The sequence below is a fragment of the Benincasa hispida genome, chromosome 2 (genome assembly GCF_027475165.1).
Source record: "Benincasa hispida cultivar pf3 chromosome 2, pf3_genome.v1.1, whole genome shotgun sequence".
In the NCBI taxonomy this organism is placed as follows: domain Eukaryota; kingdom Viridiplantae; phylum Streptophyta; class Magnoliopsida; order Cucurbitales; family Cucurbitaceae; genus Benincasa; species Benincasa hispida.
Genome location: NC_143479.1, coordinates 20,937,037 through 20,954,202, shown reverse-complemented (window position 1 = coordinate 20,954,202; position 17,166 = coordinate 20,937,037). Strand labels below are relative to the sequence as shown.

The following is a 17,166-nucleotide window of genomic DNA, read 5'->3' as shown; positions in this document are numbered from 1 at the left end:
TAACCTTAGCATCAGCAGGAGATAGAGAAGGGCGCTTGATAGGGAATGAGACCAGGGCTATTCTATTCTTTCTTTATCCACGGAAACAGAGGCAACCTTGCAGGAAATAATTGATTCTCAAGTGCTTGGGGTATTCTCGGTGTGAGAATCCAGGAGTTGTGGGCTCCGTATGATCTTGGCTTGAGAAAGAGACTAAAGGACTATGATCGAGTATACGATCCAGCAAGTGGGAGATAACACTGTCTATTGTATAGATGATGTGCTCGATCATTTAGCAAACAGCAGCTTATCGTATAAACTTAGCCACTCGATCGTTTAGTTATAATCAGCTGAATGACTATCGTATAGTCAAAGGTAAGGGATCGTTTAGTTTCTGCCAGCTATCGTTTAGTAAAACTCTTTCGCTTGATAGCTTATCTGTGAGTACTTTTCGAATGAGGCAACTCTTTAATTTTAGGAAAACAATTTTCCTTTTATCTCACGGTTACCATAAAACCACCAATAACCTCCCACTCAACCGGTTATTAGAGAAAAATAAATTAATTATCATATAATTAATATATCATAAATAAATATGATAACCAACTTATCATAATATATTTTTAAACCTATAGTTTTAATATTTCATCATATGAAACATATAAACCATAGTTTTTTTTCTATTTGATGGTACTTAATGTAAATCCTATTTACATTAATTCCTCCACTTGATGCATCTAATACATCACACCAATTATATCATATATAATTGAATTTTCTCTTGTTACTTTGAGCACTTCAAATTAACCCCAAGAACTGATTCTCAACTTGAATCCATTGAGCTACCAAGGGGACCTTATGGACCTGTAGCTTGAAGCTCCAATAGTACGTGAATAACTGACTAAACTCTTTAGTCACAGGATCCACCATTCATTAACTGTCGAGCACTCCACTAAAGACCGATAGTGCACTCTTCTCATACAGATATATTTATGTGTCCATATCAACCAATCAACATCGTGATAACCCTTCACAGATCACTCGTAAGTACAGTTGGGCCAATTTACCATTTTGCCCTTGTAGTTACATCTAACTCCTTAAGTACCACTGATTCCTCTAATGAACAAACTCTTTGTATAGGACACCTCCGCTCGCATGTCTCCACATGAATGGTTAGGATCAGACCATCTGTAGTAGTTCACAACACTTGTAAACCTCTACAAAGTGGACTGTATCCGTAGTGTTACCAAGATAAGGTATCCCTCCTTTATCCTTATACTACAGACCATTTAGGTTATTACTTAAGGCATAATCCACTTGTATATCTCATATACATGCTTAAGTTTACATAAAATAACCGCGGATCTTTATTTATTGGATAAGAGTAAATGAAAATAAAATAACTCTTATTTTATTAATAATAATGTGTACAAAGTTTACAAACTACGAGACTCTGGGAGAATTAGGACACCAATCCCAACACACATGTGCTTCAGGTTAATCCTAAGAAACTGGAACCACGTTCGAGGCTGTGCCTATTTGTAGGTTACCCCAAGGGGGTTATTTTTTTAATCCTAAGGAAAACAAGGTGTTTGTATCGACAAACGCTACCTTTCTTGAGGAGGATCATATAAGGGAGCACAGTCCAAGAAGTAAAACCGTGTTGCGTGAGCTTCCCATCAAAACTACTGAAAACGTCAACAAGAGTTGTTGAAGAGCCTGCTACATCAACAAGAGTTATTGATGGGAGTTCATCTAGTAGGTCAAATCCAGCTCAAGATTTTAGGGAACCTCGACGTAGTGGGAGGGTTGTGAATCCACCTATTCGTTATTTGGGTTTAACTGAAATCCTAGCTATGGTAGTCGATGGTAAGGTTAAGGATCCATTGTCTTACGAGAAGGCAATGGAAGATGTTGATAGAGATGAACGAGTCAAAGCCATGGATCTCGAGATGGAGTCTATGTACTTCAACTCAGTTTGGGATCTTGTAGATCAACCTGATGGTGTTAAACCTATAAGTTGTAAATGGATCTACAAGAGAAAACGGGGTGCTGATGGAAAGGTGCAAATCTTCACGGTTAGACTTGTGGCAAAAGGTTATACCTAGGTGGAAGGAGTTGACTATGAGGATACTTTCTCGCCTGTTGCCATGCTTAAGTCTATCTGCATCCTCTTATCCATTGCCTTATATTATGACTATGAGATATGAAAAATGGATGTCAAGACTGCCTTTCTGAATGGTAATCTTAAGGAGACCATTTACATGATGCAACCCGAGGGATTCATAGCCCAAGGTCAAGAGCAAAAGGTTTGCAAACTGAATTGGTCTATTTATGGATTGAAGCATGTATCTCGATCTTGGAACATAAGGTTTGATACAGCAATCAAATCTTATGGCTTTGACCAAAACGTTGATGAGCCTTGTGTCTACAAGAAAATCATCAATAGTACAGTAGTTTTGCTAGTGTTATATGTCGACAATATCCTACTCATTGGGAATGATGTAGGTTTACTGAGTTCGATTAAGAATTGGCTAGTGACCCAATTCCAAATGAAATATTTGGGAAAGGCTCAGTTTGTTCTTGGTATTCAAATCTTTTAGGATCAACAAAATAAAGTGTTAACACTATCTCAAGCATCGTACATTAACAAGATGTTGATCAAGTACTTGATGCAGAACTCCAAAAGGGGCCTTTTTCCTTTTCGGCATGGAGTTACATTGTCTAAGGGACAGTGTCCTAAGATACCTCAAGAAGTTGAGGAAATGAGACAGGTCCCCTATGCATTTTCCTTGGGCAGTTTGATGTACGCGATGTTATGTACTAGACCTGACATCTGCTACGTTGTGAGGATAGTCAGTAGATATCAGTCCAATCCAAGTCAAAGTCACTAGACAGCTGTCAAGAACATCCTCAAGTATCTTCAGAGAACGAGGGACTACATGCTTGTGTATGGTTCTAAAGATTTGGTCCTTGTCGAGTACATGGATTCTGATTTTCAGACTGATAAAGATTTTCATAAATCCACTTCAGAATCAGTGTTCACTCTTAATAAATGAGATGTAGTATGGCGAAGCACTAAGTAGGGGTGCATCGCAGACTCCACCATGGAAGCCGAGTATGTAGTGGCTTGTGAAACTGCTAAGGAGGCCGTTTGGCTCAGGAAGTTCCTAACTGGTCTGGAAGTTGTTCCAGACATGTCTAGGCTCATCACTCTTTATTGTGATAATAGTGGTGTTGTGGCGAATTTCGGTGAGCCTCGGAGTCACAAGCGCGACAAGCATATAGAGCGGAAATACCATCTCATTAGAGAGATTGTGCATCGAGGGGACGTGACTGTCACGAAGATAGCTTCAGAGCACAATTTTGCTGATTCGCTTACAAAGGCTCTCACGGCTACAGTGTTTGAGGGTCACCTACAAAGCATGGGTCTATAGGACCGACCACGACTAGACTAGGGCAAGTGAAAGTATTATTGTACTGGGCCTTTGTGCCCTAGTTTATTGTTTTGTACTTGTAATTATCTTATACACCCCATTAGCTTTAGGATAAGTGAGAGATTGTTGGGGTTGATGCCCTAAATCTTGTAGAGTCCTATATTTTGTTAAAGCCTGTATGAACAAACATTTGTGATGTAATAATATGAGATACTTTATTCACTACAGTCTATGAAACATGAGATATTTTAGTTGCATTAACCACAAACCGATAAACTAAGATCCCAGGTTGTCGTTGTAACTTAAGCATATATGTGGAGACATACAAGTAGATCGTGCTTTAAGTGATAAACTAAATGGTCTGTAGTATATAGATAAAAGAGGGAAACCTTATTCTGGTGATGCTACGAGTGTGGCCCACTTTGTAGGTTTTACAAGTGTTATAAAGTGCTACAAATGGTCTGATCCTGACCATTCATGTACTAGACATGCGGGCAGGCATGCTTTATACAAAGGAGTTTGTATAAGACTAGACCATGAAATATTTAGTCTCATTATATAACACCGTTCATGACAGAGACTTTCATTTTACTAGGATGACTATAGGTAACATGACCTTAATCTAGTGCATTCGATTTGCATTGGGTTATGGTGGAGTTTTTAACTGGTTTCATGTCATGATTTTAACTCCAAAAATTTACTAGAATTAGGTAGGTATCCCAAAGAGAAGAAGTATTCCTAATTTCTTGATTTTGTATGGGAAAATAGGAAAATTTTCTTATGTTAAGATTAAATAAAAAAAAGTTATATCAACAAAACAGAAAAAGGTATTTCGATTCTTTTATTTGTTGATGAGTTACCCCCGCCCTTAACCCATTAACGAAAAAGAAAAAATCAAAAGATAAGGGGTGAGTTGGGAACTCTTGCCTATGAGGGTGGTCCTTTGATTTGCATGGGTACGAGTGACCAGATCGTCGACTCAAACCTACCACTTTGAGGATTCGTCTGATTGGGGAGCTGGCTATTGAGGTTGATGCCCTAAATCTCGTAGGGTTTTGTAGTTTGTCAACACCTGTATGAACAAATTATTTGTGATGTAATAATATGAGATATTTTATTCATTAAAATCTATGAAATATGAGATATTTTAGTTGTATTACCACAAACCAATAAACTAAGATCCCTGGTCGTCGTTGTAACTTAAGCATGTATGTGGAGACATACAAGTGGATTGTGCTTTAAGTGATAACCTAAATGGTCTGTAGTATATGGATAAAGAAGGGAAACCTTATCATGGTGATGCTACGAGTGTGGCCCGTTTTGTAGATGTTATAAGTGTTGTAAAGTGCTACAAATGGTCTGATCCTGACCATTCATGTATTAGACATGCAGGTGGGGATGCTCTATAAAAAGGAGTTTGTATAAGACTGGACCATGAAATGTTTAGTCTTGTTATATAACGTCGTTCATGACAGAGACTTTCATTTCACTAGGATGACCATAGGTAATATGACCTTAATCCTAAGTGAGTTGGGAACTCCTGCCTATGAGGGCGGTCTTTTAATTTGCATGGAGCGAGTGGCCAGCTCATCGACTCAAACCTACCATTTTGGGGATTCGTCTGATTGGGGAGCTGAAAACTCAGCTACACAAGACATAATTCACTCCTTCCCCGAAGCAGGGGTAAGTAGATAAATTGCTCCCTTAAAGGTTGATTCTAGGGCTTGAACAATGTAACGTCACACCTTCTCTTGGCTCGAGAAGTGTTTACTCATAGTAGGACTATGATGTATTGTTCATTAGAGGAATCAGTGGTACTTAAGGAGTTAAATGTAATTATAAGGGTAAAATGATAAATTGACCCAATTGTACTTACGAGTGATTTGTGAAGGGTCATCGTACTGTTGATTGGTTATATCCAATGGATACAGAAATATATCTATAGTGCGAAGAATGCAGCTGTCGGTCTTTAGTGGAGTGCCCGACAGTTAACGGATGGTAGATATCATGATTAAAGAGTTTAGTTAGTATTCACGTACCATTGGAGCTTCAAGCTACAAGTCCATAAGGTCCCCTTGGTAGCTCAATGGATTCATGTTAAGAATCATTTTTGGGGTTAGTTTGAAGTATTCAAATTAACAAGAAGGAATTTGATTATGATATAATTAAATTGTCTCAATTATATGTGATATAAATGATTTGATGTATTAGATACATTAATTGGAGGAATTGATATTAAATGCCATAAAGGAGAAAAAGAACTATGGTTTATATATTGCATGAGATGTGATATTAAAACTATAGGTTATGAATATATTATTTATTTATAATTAAATCAATTATGGGATAATTGGTTTTGGTTGTTTCTCCTAATAACCAATTTAGTGGGAAATTGTGATCAGTTATGGTAACCGATGGATAAAATGAAAATCAGTTTCATTTTTTCATAATCGAACGATAAGTGAACGCGCAATAAAAAAAATAGCTATACGATAGCTTGAGAGTGTAAAAGATTATGCATTGAGCTTTTCTATACGATAAGTCGCTCACTTCTAAACGATTGAGTACCTAAGACTACACGATAGTCTCTTGTCTTCTCCCACTTACTCGATCGTCTACACGATCGCGCAATTCCTCCTTCCCTTTACCAAATCCATACAGATTCCACAACTCCTGGATTCTTACACCAAGAATACCAAGGTAGCCTTGTGGTAGTGTCTGCTTGCTGTTCAAGGGTCGAGTGTTATTTGTTGCTGTACGAGGATATTGTTGTGCTGTTGAACGTTCGTGCTGTTAGATCGAGGGATACAAGAAGAAAAATTCTTCAAGGGTGTTATTTTTATGAAGCATGTTGTAATTTGAAGTTTTTGCATAACTGTTACTGTGTGATTATAAATGTGTTTGTTCTTTCACAATGGGATTTGAAATAATCTTGCTTCCGCTCACTGGTTCTCTTTGTTAAGATTTCCTTCACTACAACTCAGCTACACAAGACGGAATTCACTTCTTCCTCGAAGCAGGGATAAGTAGATAAATTGCTCCCTTAAGAGCTGATTCTGGGGCTTGAACAATGTGGCGCCACACCTTTTCTTATCCCGGTAAGTGAATGCTCATTGTAGGACTATGATGTATTGTTCATTAGAGGAATCAATGGTACTTAAAGAGTTAGATGTAACTACAGGGACAAAATGGTAAATTGACCTAGCTGTACTTACGAGTGATTTGTGAAAGGTCATCGTACTGTTGATTGGTTATATCTAACAGACACAAAAATATATTTGTAGTACAAAGAGTGCAACTGTTGGTCTTTAGTGGAATGTCCGACAGTTAACGGATGGTGGATATCATGGTTAAAAATTTTAGTAAGTTATTCAGTACCGTTGGAGCTTCAAGTTACAGGTTCATAAGGTCCCTTGGTAGCTCAATGAATTCATATTGAGAATCAGTTTTTGGGTTAGTTTAAAGTGTTCAAATTAACAAGAAGAAATTTGATTATATACGATATAATTAAATTGATTCAATTATATGTGATATAATTTATTTGATGTATTAGATACATTATTTGGAGGAATTAATATAAATATGATTTATATTAAATGCAATAACGGAGAAAAAAGAACTATAGTTTATATGTTGCATATGATGTGATATTAAAACTATAGGTTATAAATATAATGTGATAAATTAGTTATTATATTTATTTATAATCAAATCAATTATAAGATGATTGATTTTCGGTTTTTATCTTCTAATAACCGAATTAGTGGGAAGTTTTATGCAGTTTTCATAACTGATGGATAAAAATAAAAATGGTTTTCATTTTTTTTTCTGTATCGAACGCATTCCAATAGCATAAAGAGAAAAAGCTATATGATAGCTTTGAGAGAGTAAACGATCAAGCATCGAGTTTGCTAGATGATAGCTCCTCGCTACTCAACGATCGAGTTCCTAGTCAATACGATAGACTTTCTCATTCTCCCACTTACTCGATCGTTTAGTTCCTCCTTCCCTCTACCAAAACCATACAGAGCCTACACCTCCTGGATTCTCACACCTAGAATACCAAGGTAGCCTCTTGGTAGTGTCCAGATTGTTGTTCGAGGATCAAAGATCGAGTATTACTCGATTGTGTTCGAGGATATTCCAGTTCAAGTTTGCTGGGTTTGTTTGTTGTGTTCGTGCACTTGATCGAGTTTGCTTGGACGCTTGGCTGATTGATCGAGGATACTAGAAGAAAAGTTCTTCAAAGGTTTGTCCTACTTGATCCCTTTCTGTTTATTCCTTGATGCATGCTGTAATTTACTCGTTGATGCATACACTTGTTAGCTGCTTGTAAATATTCTTGTTAGCATAATGGGATTTGGAACAATCTACTTCCGCTCAATGGTTCTCTTGTATAAAATTTTCTTCAAGTGGGACTATGATCTATTGTTCGTTAGAGGGATCAGTGGTACTTAAGAAGTTAGATGTAACTACAGAAGCAAAACAGTAATTTGGCCAGTTGTGCTTACGAACAATTTGTGAAGGGTCATCGTACTATTGATTGGTTATATCCAATGGACACAAAAATACATTTGTAGTACGAAGAGTGCAATTGTTGATCTTTAGTAAAGTGCCCGACAGTTAACAGATGGTGGATAATGTGATTAAAGTGTTTATTCATGTACTGTTGGAGAGCTTCAAGCTATAGGTCCATAAGGTCTCCTTGGTAGCTCAATGGATTTAAGTTGAGAATCAGTTTTTAGGTTAATTTGAAATATTAAAATTATTAAGAGAGAATTTGATTATATATGATATAATTAAATTAATTCAATTATATATGATATAATTGATATAATGTATATGATACGTTATTGTTTGATTGGAGGAACTAATATTTGAATATGATTCAAATATATTTTCTATGAATAAGATTCATAGTTATTAAATTTAATATAAATATGATTTATATTAAATGTCATTAAATAGAGAAAAAGAACTATGGTTTATATATTGTATATGATGTAATATTAAAATTATAGGTTATAAATATAGTATGGTAAGTTAGTTATCATATTTATTTATAATTTATTAATTATATGATAATTAACCTTTTTTTCTCTCTAATCACCCCTTAGTGGGAAGTTATTTAGTTTTTGTGGCAAAAACGGATAAATGAAATTTGTTATCAGAATTTCAAAAGACAGACGAACATGCACAATCAAGTATCTACATGACTATTCTTCAGAGCTCATGCGATAGACTTGTCTTTCTAAACGATCAAGAGACTTAGCTATACGGTAGCCTTGCTCCTTTCTCGATCGTCTTTCTCCTCCAACTCCAAACTTCTCTTCTAACCAAAATTAGCTAGAGCCCATTACTCCTGGATTCTCGCACCGAGAATACCAAGGTCACCAAGTGGTAGTGTCCTTGTTGGTTCGAGGATCGAGTTTTGCTTACTGTTGATCGAGAAGGGAATGAGTACGATCAAGGGATTATCTTGAAGAACGGTTCTTCAAAGGTATAACCTCTTAATCCTTTGTTTTATTTCAAAAGCATGTTGTTAAGTTTTATGCATAATCTATTCTTGTATGACTGTAAATGTATGCGTTTAATCGAAATGGGATTTGGACGATTTGCTTCTGCTCAAAGGTTCTCTATAAATAGAGTTCCTTCAGTCGGAGACTAAAGTTGGTCACATGAAGGTGGTATTGGAGTTGGTTGTCGAAGTTCGTCAGCGAATGTGGTTTTGAAATCCTGGTGTTGGTTAGGCAAATGTGGTCGTCAAAGTTGATCATCGAAGATGATTTTTGCTGGAGATTGTAGTCGAGGGTGGCTGTTGAAACCCGAATGTTAATCGCATGAAGGTGATATTACAGTTGGTTGTTAAAGTTTTTTGTCAAAAGTGGTTGTCGAAGCCCCGAGTGGGTCGTTGAAGTTGCTCGTTCAAAGGTGGTCATTGAAGGTGTTTTTCATTGGAGTTTATAGTCGGAAACGATTGTCGGAGCTTGAAATTAATCATCGAAGTTGGTTGCACAAAGGTGGTCGTCAGAGTTGAGTTTAACGGAGGTGGTTGCCGGAGCTCGGAATTGGTTGTCGGAGTTGGTTGTGTAAAGGTTGTCGAAGCCTGTAGTTAGTCATCGGAATTGTCATCGGAGGTGGCTATTGGAGCCCAAATTCCGTCATCGAAATTGTCATTAGAAAAGGTTGTCGAGCCCAGAGTTGTTTGCCAGAGTTTTCATCAGAGGTGGTTGTCAAAGCTCAGAGTTAGTTCCTAGAATGTGACAATGACCGATGAGTGAAGCCATTGAAAACATTGGAAGAAGTGAGAGTTGAGGTGAGTTGGTAAAATATACCAACTCAACTCCACCACCATCTAAAATTGGTGGGCCAACCAATAAATTGATATATTATACTAACTCAACTCAACTCATGTTGGTGAGCCAAACACTCCTTATTATTTTATGTTAGGATGGACTTTAATACACATAATTATGATATATTAATCAGTTTAATTAAAGATGATGTTTTAATATCTTCAAAAAGAAACGTGAATTTGTGGCCGAATTTCAACACAATCACAACCACAGCAACAGCAAATTTCCTCCAAAAGGCTCATTGTCAAGAGCTATGGCGACATGACACCTCTGACCCTTTATTTCTGAATGCCAAGGAAAGCTTCGAAAACAAAAACAATATAATAAAGTTTCAAAAAGCAAAAGAAAATTATTAATATACATGTGTTGATGTAGTGTAGCCCCAACAAACACCACGAACTTCCCATTCCCATCAATCAAATTATTGATTTTCTGATTGAATTTGAAATCAGAAAGGTCTGAATTCAGTTGGGTTTTCTTCAAATTTCATCATCTTCATCATCTTCTTCTTTTCGAACCATTCCTTTTCCCCCAAAACCCAAATGGGTTCGAGCTGTAGTCATCTGGGGACGCGCCCTTCTCGCTCCCGAGATTACCGCACCAACCGCTCCAATTTCTGCTCTCTATTTTGCGGTGCTTCCTCTTCTCGCGCGATTCATCAGGTTAATTTTTCATTATCATCATCGAATCTTTTGTTCTCTCTTTATTTACCTCGTTTTCCCATTTCTTGTGCTTCTTCGTGAATTTGAATCTAATTCGTCCTTGAAATCTTGTTTGGATAACCTGAGATTGACTATCTTCATGTCAAAGATTGACCCTCGATAGCATCTTTTAGTTGGAGATATTTTTTGTGGTTTCGTTTGATTGAAGTCTTGTATCCGTTTGGTGTGGTTTTTAGTTGCTTGAAGTTCTGGTGTTGCTTTTGGGGGGATTTTGGATGAGTTTTGATCTATCAAGAAGTGAAGAAGATCGGTGAACTTCACAGAAATTAGGTCCGACATTGCTGTAGCTTTTGTAATATGTTTGTGTTTGTTTTGCTTGTGCGTGGGATGATGTTTTGTTTTGTCGATTGTTGATGGGTATTGATCACTATCCGATTGTCTGGATTTTGAACCTTGAATCCTGCAAAAGTTGGTTGGTGGTTGGGGAAGATTGAAAGTTCATACAGTGGAATTGCTAATTGACCTGAAGTCGAAATCTTGAATGTAGTGTTTGTGTTATTTTTTATGTTTTTGTTGACATCGATCAGAGTGCCTCTCTGTTCTGTTTCCAATCCTTTTGTAAACGAATAAGGAAGAAATAGAGAGAGAGAGAGAGGGATAATTCAAGTGTTGGATTATGTATTTTTTTTTAACAATACATGGGGTGGAATCAAAGCTCAAATCTCGAGGTTGATAGTACAAGTTCTTTGCTAGTTGATCTATGCTCACGTTGAATTATGTTACAATTTTTTGTTTAATTTAAAACTTTCTTTTTAGTTTCAGGTTTTGGCAATTGAAATAGCTGTGTGTAGAGTTGTTTTTCTTGAATTTGCGTGTAAGGCATGCAAAGTGATCATCCAGGTCTTTTATGCGAATTGACATTTTTTTTGCTAGTCTTTGAAAGAGTAGTTCTATTAGTCATTCTGTTTTCACTTCAATTCACCTCGTTGCTTACCATTGACAATGATCAATATGTTGAAAAGATCAAATATAACTTTGGCCAACAACTTGAGGTTTTGGCATTGTTATAATTTAACATTGTATCAAAGTAGGAGTTTCTAAGTTTAAATATTTGCTATGCCATTCCAATTTATTTCTCATAAATAGTTTATGTGTTGGGCCAATGTTGTTAACCCATTAGATCTTTTTTAGTGCTGTTAACTGAATAGCTTAAGCTTTCGATGTAGTGATAATTTAGCACTCATGCATAGAAGGTATCTTGATGCTCTTTATGGCTATGCTTATATTGTTGTAGACTGACAAAATTTTAGATGAATTACTAAGCCAGTTCATCTAGGTGGCAATATCTTCACTAAATACAAATCTAATGGAACGTAATTATTGTACCATTCAAGTCATGAGTCTAGGCAATTATAATTAGTTTCTAACTATCTAAGTTTGTCTGTTGCTTGCATTTTGAATGAATATTACTTTCAAGTTTTAACAAGCTTAGATGGCAGATTAAGTCTTAAGCTGACACCTACTTTTAACAGATGGAAGATTCTACAGTTCAATTTCTTGTCCATCCGACAGAACATCAACAATGTAATCACAACATTGATGAAGTTCAACTCCCCACAAATGGATCTATAAGATTGGGACTTCCTAGTGCAAGCGCTTACTCTGAGACCTCCTACGAGAACCACATTGCAGTCAGTGAGGAACGCTGTGCTGTAGATGATCCAAGAAATATCAACATCAATGTTCATGGGAAGTGTTTGTCTCAAAATAAGGAATTAACTCCTCTTCAACAGGTTAGTGCTGATTACAGTCATGATGAATCTCATAGATATAGTAATGCTTCCAATGGTACTTCATTTAAAGGACATCAATCTTCGGAACCAGTATCTGTAAATATTTTGGCTAACGAGGATGCAGTAAATGGCATTGATAGTTCAGTGGACAAGGGTGCATCACCAGTCTGCACGAAGGTCATGTTTGCAGCAAGCAGTTCGACTACTCAAGAGGCTGGAGATTCATGTTCCAATGAGCTGACAGGTTCCATTCAAGAGGACGAGGTGACAGTTTACCAGGTCCCAGATTCTGAATGGTCTCCTTCTGGTTCTGGTCTTCCATTGACTTTTCAATCCCTTGGAGATGAATCTTCACAAGAGGTACCCTCAAGTTTAGACATCACTCTTGTGTCTGATAATAGGGATCTAGGCCAAGAAGATGTGGGTATGCCTCATGTTGATATGGTTGGTATTTCTTCCAATGTTTTATCTACAAGTAGCACTGATGCGAGTTCTCTTGAGGTCAGAAGAAATAGCAGAAGACTGTTTTGGGATGCCTTTTCAAGACGTAGTTTTAGAAGACAAAGTGAATCTCCATTTGTTTTCCCATCTAATAACTTTAGAAATACAGGAGATCCAGATAGGTGGCTCCTTGATATAAGTGGTGATTTTATTGATGATGAAGTGAGTGGCGATTCAAGACATTTTTCCAGCAGAATTCACATATTGAATGAACAGCAAAGAAACTCAAGATCTCAGGTTGCATTCTGAATATTAACGATTATGAATTTCTTTTATTATTACTACTTATCTACAATATCTCATTTTGTTATCTTGAAAAGACTATATGCAGTGATCCTTTGAACAGAAATAATAAATATGCTTTTACCAATTGTTAGTATTATAACTGAGATTGGCATCATTTAGCAGTCCACTGAATTGAAATGTTCCATGTTTTCATTTTAAGTAGTAATAGAACCTAGTTGTAGTCTTCGACTGTGTTTATTCATAATTGCTTCTCAAATAGATGCAGATATGGGAAAGACTCCGAAGTAGTCTCAGCGAAAACAGTCGGCAGAATTTATCTTGCCCATCAGGCATTCACCCTGATGGTCCTTGCTCGTGTGACTCATTCTCAAGGATAGAACACTCAAGTACCCGTGCAAGCATATCACGGATAATCATGCTTGCTGAAGCATTATTTGAGGTAGTTTTCCCCTGATCAATTCTTTAAATTTTAAGAAGATAGATGATATTGTGTGAAGTAAACCATACATGCTACATTCACTTTAATTGGTACTCTATGCCATCATCAATTACTTTTAGACAATTGGATATTCCTAATAAAAGTTCAGCATTCAAGCACCGTGTACTTTTTCGGTCTATTGCTGTATTTCAACAGCTATCTCACATCTTGTTCTCTTTGTATCCGAAGGTTTTGGATGAAATTCATGGCCAGCCAGTTTCTCTTGCCTTGTCCATGGTTTCACTCCCAGCGCCAGAATCAGTTGTCGACTCTTTTCCTCTGAAGAACCACGAAAAGACAACTAATGGAGGGGATGAAATTGAGCAGTAGGTTTCCTCTTTCCATGTACTAAGTTCTCAGTGTATGTTATTAAGCATTGATATGGAATGTGATACACTCCACTCTTATCAAATTGGAAACTTCTCCTTGTGGTTCTGATTTTCCAATATATAACTAACAAGCTCTTAACATACTGTTGATGCCATGCTCAAAGGTTCAATCTGAATAGTTTGGAACTGAACATTGTAATATACTTGTTTAATTTCTAATTTGAAAATGTTTACAAATTCTGGTTAGATGCTACATTTGCCTGGCTGAGTACGAAGAGGGTGATAAAATAAGAGTCCTTCCTTGCCGCCACGAGTATCATATGTTATGCGTTGATAAATGGTTGAAGGAGATTCACGGGTACGTCACACATATACTTCAATTACTGCCTCTTTACCTATATTATGCCCTGCAATCCTGCAATCATTTTATTCATCAACTTATCTCTCCTTACCTCACCGTGTTTAACAGAGTATGCCCACTTTGTAGAGGGGATGTTCGTGCAGGCTCAAACACTGAATGTTCAGTTCCAAACTCTGAAGTTCCAACAATTTGATAGAATTGTATATAGCGATAACGGAACTCATTTATCCTGTTTCCTGTTAATACTGGGGATAAACTGAATCCCCATGATTTAATTTTGTAAGGCATCTACATTGTATAGCAGTTTCAGAAAAAATATTTGCACAAGTTCTTTACTCTGGGCCTGAAAATTTGAATGAATAGAAGCCAGTTTGGTTTGAATGGTTCAAACACTAGTACAATGTTGTCCGACAATGCGGAACGAAGGAACCATATTGACAACAGATAAATGAGACAGGGAGAGTAATTTCAGCTGTCTCAGCTTACAACTACTTGAGCGTCGAAAGACCAGTGCTTGGTCTCCAAAACGGGTTCTCATAGGCAGGATCGGATCTCATTTGATGAGTAGTTGTGTTCTTTGATGTATCATCAAAGAAAGGATTGTTTTCAAAGCACTTTGGGTTGTTTATGTTATTGAAGAGATTTGGCTGGCAGTTCTCATCGTCGTCAAATGTTGTCCATCGCATCGAATTGCTGCTATTACGTCGTTTCTCACTTGCTGCATTTCTCTTAATCTCCATCTCTCCCACATGGTCTTTGAACTCTTTCTTTACCACATCAATTACTACATCTCCATAACGATCGCACCATGACCTTATTATGAGGGGAAACAATAGCAGATCAAATTATGACTTTGATGCTTTTCATAACTATAAAAAATGAGGGTCGGATCTTACTTCGGAAAGAAATTCTTGAGGTCTGCTTTGTCAACAGGAAGCCTGGTGGAAATAGCCTCGATTTGATCATCCCTGAATTTGAAACGATTTTAAAAGAAGAAGAAACAGAGGAAAGTCTGACACCAAAAATGAATTTTGTAAATCTTACGAGAATTTAAGGTTAGGATTTGAAGTGTTGAGCTCTGATTGGATTCGTGAAAGCTCTTTCTTTATCTTCTCGCCTAAAACCTTCTGATTACTTACAAAATTAGAAGACGATAAACAGAAAACAAAAACTTCAAAATTACAGGGAACCGCCATTATAGCAGTTGATTACCTTGTCAATGAAGAAATCCGATGGAGATCCATCTGAATGCAACTTTCTTTTCATCATTTTAGTATTAGGCCCCTCCCCAATTGGACTCGTTGCAAGCTGAGTTGAATTTGAAAAACCCCAAAAAGCCTCACTGTCAGATCTTTCATGTAGTGGCAATGGAGCTGTCTCGTCCTCTGTTTCGTCCCTCTTCCATTTCTTTAATCCATTGAAGACCCATTGCTTCTTTCCAGATTTGTTCATCCTTTCTTCATAATCTGGTCCATAATTGCCACCATCGCCACTGCCACCGCCACCCTGAAACAGAGTCCTAAAGGGTCGTCGTTTTGCCTTTTCCTCACTCATCTCCTTGTTTGATGAACATTCCGCCATCAGAATCGAATTAGTCTCGCTGCTATTGCACAATTGATTTTCCGAATCGAAAATACTTTTCTCTTTTCTGTTCCTTTGTGATCTTTGAGATGACCCAAAACTAAAGACGGACGCGGCTCCTCTTATCTGCTTCATACTCAACATATGCTTTGATTTATTCTTCGAATTGGAGTTCGATTTCAGTGAAGTCTTTTCATCTCTCAAGTCAATAGTTGACCATTCTTCTTCTGAATTCTCTTTCAAACTCTCTTTTGGGTCAGCTACAATCACATCTCTGGCTTCAATTTCAGCTCCTTGAACCGCTAATCTCTGAAGCAGAGGCCTCTTCGAAGAATGATACTCATCTGCCGTTATGCATTTCGCATATAGAAGCTCCTGATAAGAACAAACATACAAAAAGAAAAAGAAATCTCATTTGGTTCCTATAACAAGAGAAACAGAGCACACACGTATAAAACAGAGCATTTATGAACTACGAACCTGCAAGAACAACAACTTATCTCTCAATATAACTTGGTGTTCATGTTCCAGCGGTGAAGCGATCAGAGTGTCAAGCAAATGGGTTTTGAAATCTGAAACTTCATTTTCAGCTAGAATACCTTCATTGTGAAGACCCATCAATTTGAGCATCTGGTGGAAGGAATCTTGCTGCCATTTGAGGTTATCAGATTGGAGCTTCGCCAACTCCTGATCGGCTGCCGGTAAGCACCGTTTCTTGAAGCTGAAAGGAAGAATGGATTTACAGAGAGAGGTGATTGAATCATGGAGAGTAGAATAGTAAGTGGGTGTGTAAGAATACACCATTTTCTTTCTGGTAATCTCTGAAATTGGAAAGACAGTGAGAGGAGAAAAAGAAGTTGAAATAATGTTTGTGTTGTTTGTGGGTGGTTTTTGTAAGAGATTTTTGAAGGTCCTTGTCGAGTGTAAAATGTAGTATAGTAGTTGTATAGTTGTTTCACAATTTGAATTGAGGGATGCTAGAAACGGTCACAAGAAAGTAGCCGTTGGGACTTTGAAGGCTAAAACAGTAAAATCACCCGTTTAGATTTTGGCCCACATTTTGACTTTCTTCATGGTCCTTGGTTGTGTAATTTTTTTTTTTTTTTTTCTCTTTTTTAAGATACCAAAATTGTTAAAATATGGACAAATTTGTTCTCACCCTGCAACAAAAATACATAATATTAATAAAATTATCAATAAACAGAATAACTTCAATGAGAACATCGATTCCAACAAGTGAAGTCTCCTTTCAATAAAACAGATCAATCGTCTCCAACACATTTGATTCCAAATCAGTCGTCACCTTTGAAAATTACTATAACTTCCGAATATGAACATTGCAACTTTTACTCATAACTTTGCATCCTCCTAAAATTGCTCGACCCTCATAATCATGATTGATCCATTCAGTTTATTAAATTCCTTCACCTTTGGATTCTTTAT

At 37.0% G+C, this 17,166-nt stretch overlaps 2 protein-coding genes across 4 annotated transcripts; one reads left to right on the top strand and one right to left on the bottom strand.

Moving 5' to 3' along the window:
* The first annotated feature begins 10,020 nt into the window (after nt 1-10,020).
* LOC120069259 (uncharacterized) lies at nt 10,021-14,537 on the top strand. 2 transcript variants are annotated; one of them, XM_039020979.2, is made up of 6 exons: nt 10,021-10,434; nt 11,967-12,965; nt 13,240-13,413; nt 13,642-13,778; nt 14,029-14,139; nt 14,251-14,537. In XM_039020979.2, the coding sequence occupies exons 1-6, from the start codon at nt 10,315-10,317 to the stop codon at nt 14,333-14,335; spliced, it is 1,626 nt and encodes a 541-aa protein (XP_038876907.1). In that variant the 5' UTR covers nt 10,021-10,314; the 3' UTR covers nt 14,336-14,537. The 2 variants fall into 2 exon arrangements, with proteins under 2 accessions (XP_038876907.1, XP_038876906.1); XM_039020978.2 differs by having other exon boundaries at nt 10,080-10,434; nt 13,234-13,413.
* On the bottom strand, nt 14,447-16,659 carry LOC120069260 (uncharacterized). 2 transcript variants are annotated; one of them, XM_039020980.2, is made up of 5 exons: nt 16,204-16,659; nt 15,355-16,098; nt 15,187-15,269; nt 15,039-15,110; nt 14,447-14,955 (listed from the first exon to the last, which is right to left on the bottom strand). In XM_039020980.2, exons 1-5 carry the CDS (start codon nt 16,525-16,527, stop codon nt 14,631-14,633), a joined length of 1,548 nt encoding a protein of 515 aa, XP_038876908.1. In that variant the 5' UTR covers nt 16,528-16,659; the 3' UTR covers nt 14,447-14,630. The 2 variants fall into 2 exon arrangements, with proteins under 2 accessions (XP_038876908.1, XP_038876909.1); XM_039020981.2 differs by having other exon boundaries at nt 15,187-15,266; nt 16,204-16,658.
* Nucleotides 16,660-17,166: the final 507 nt, after the last annotated feature.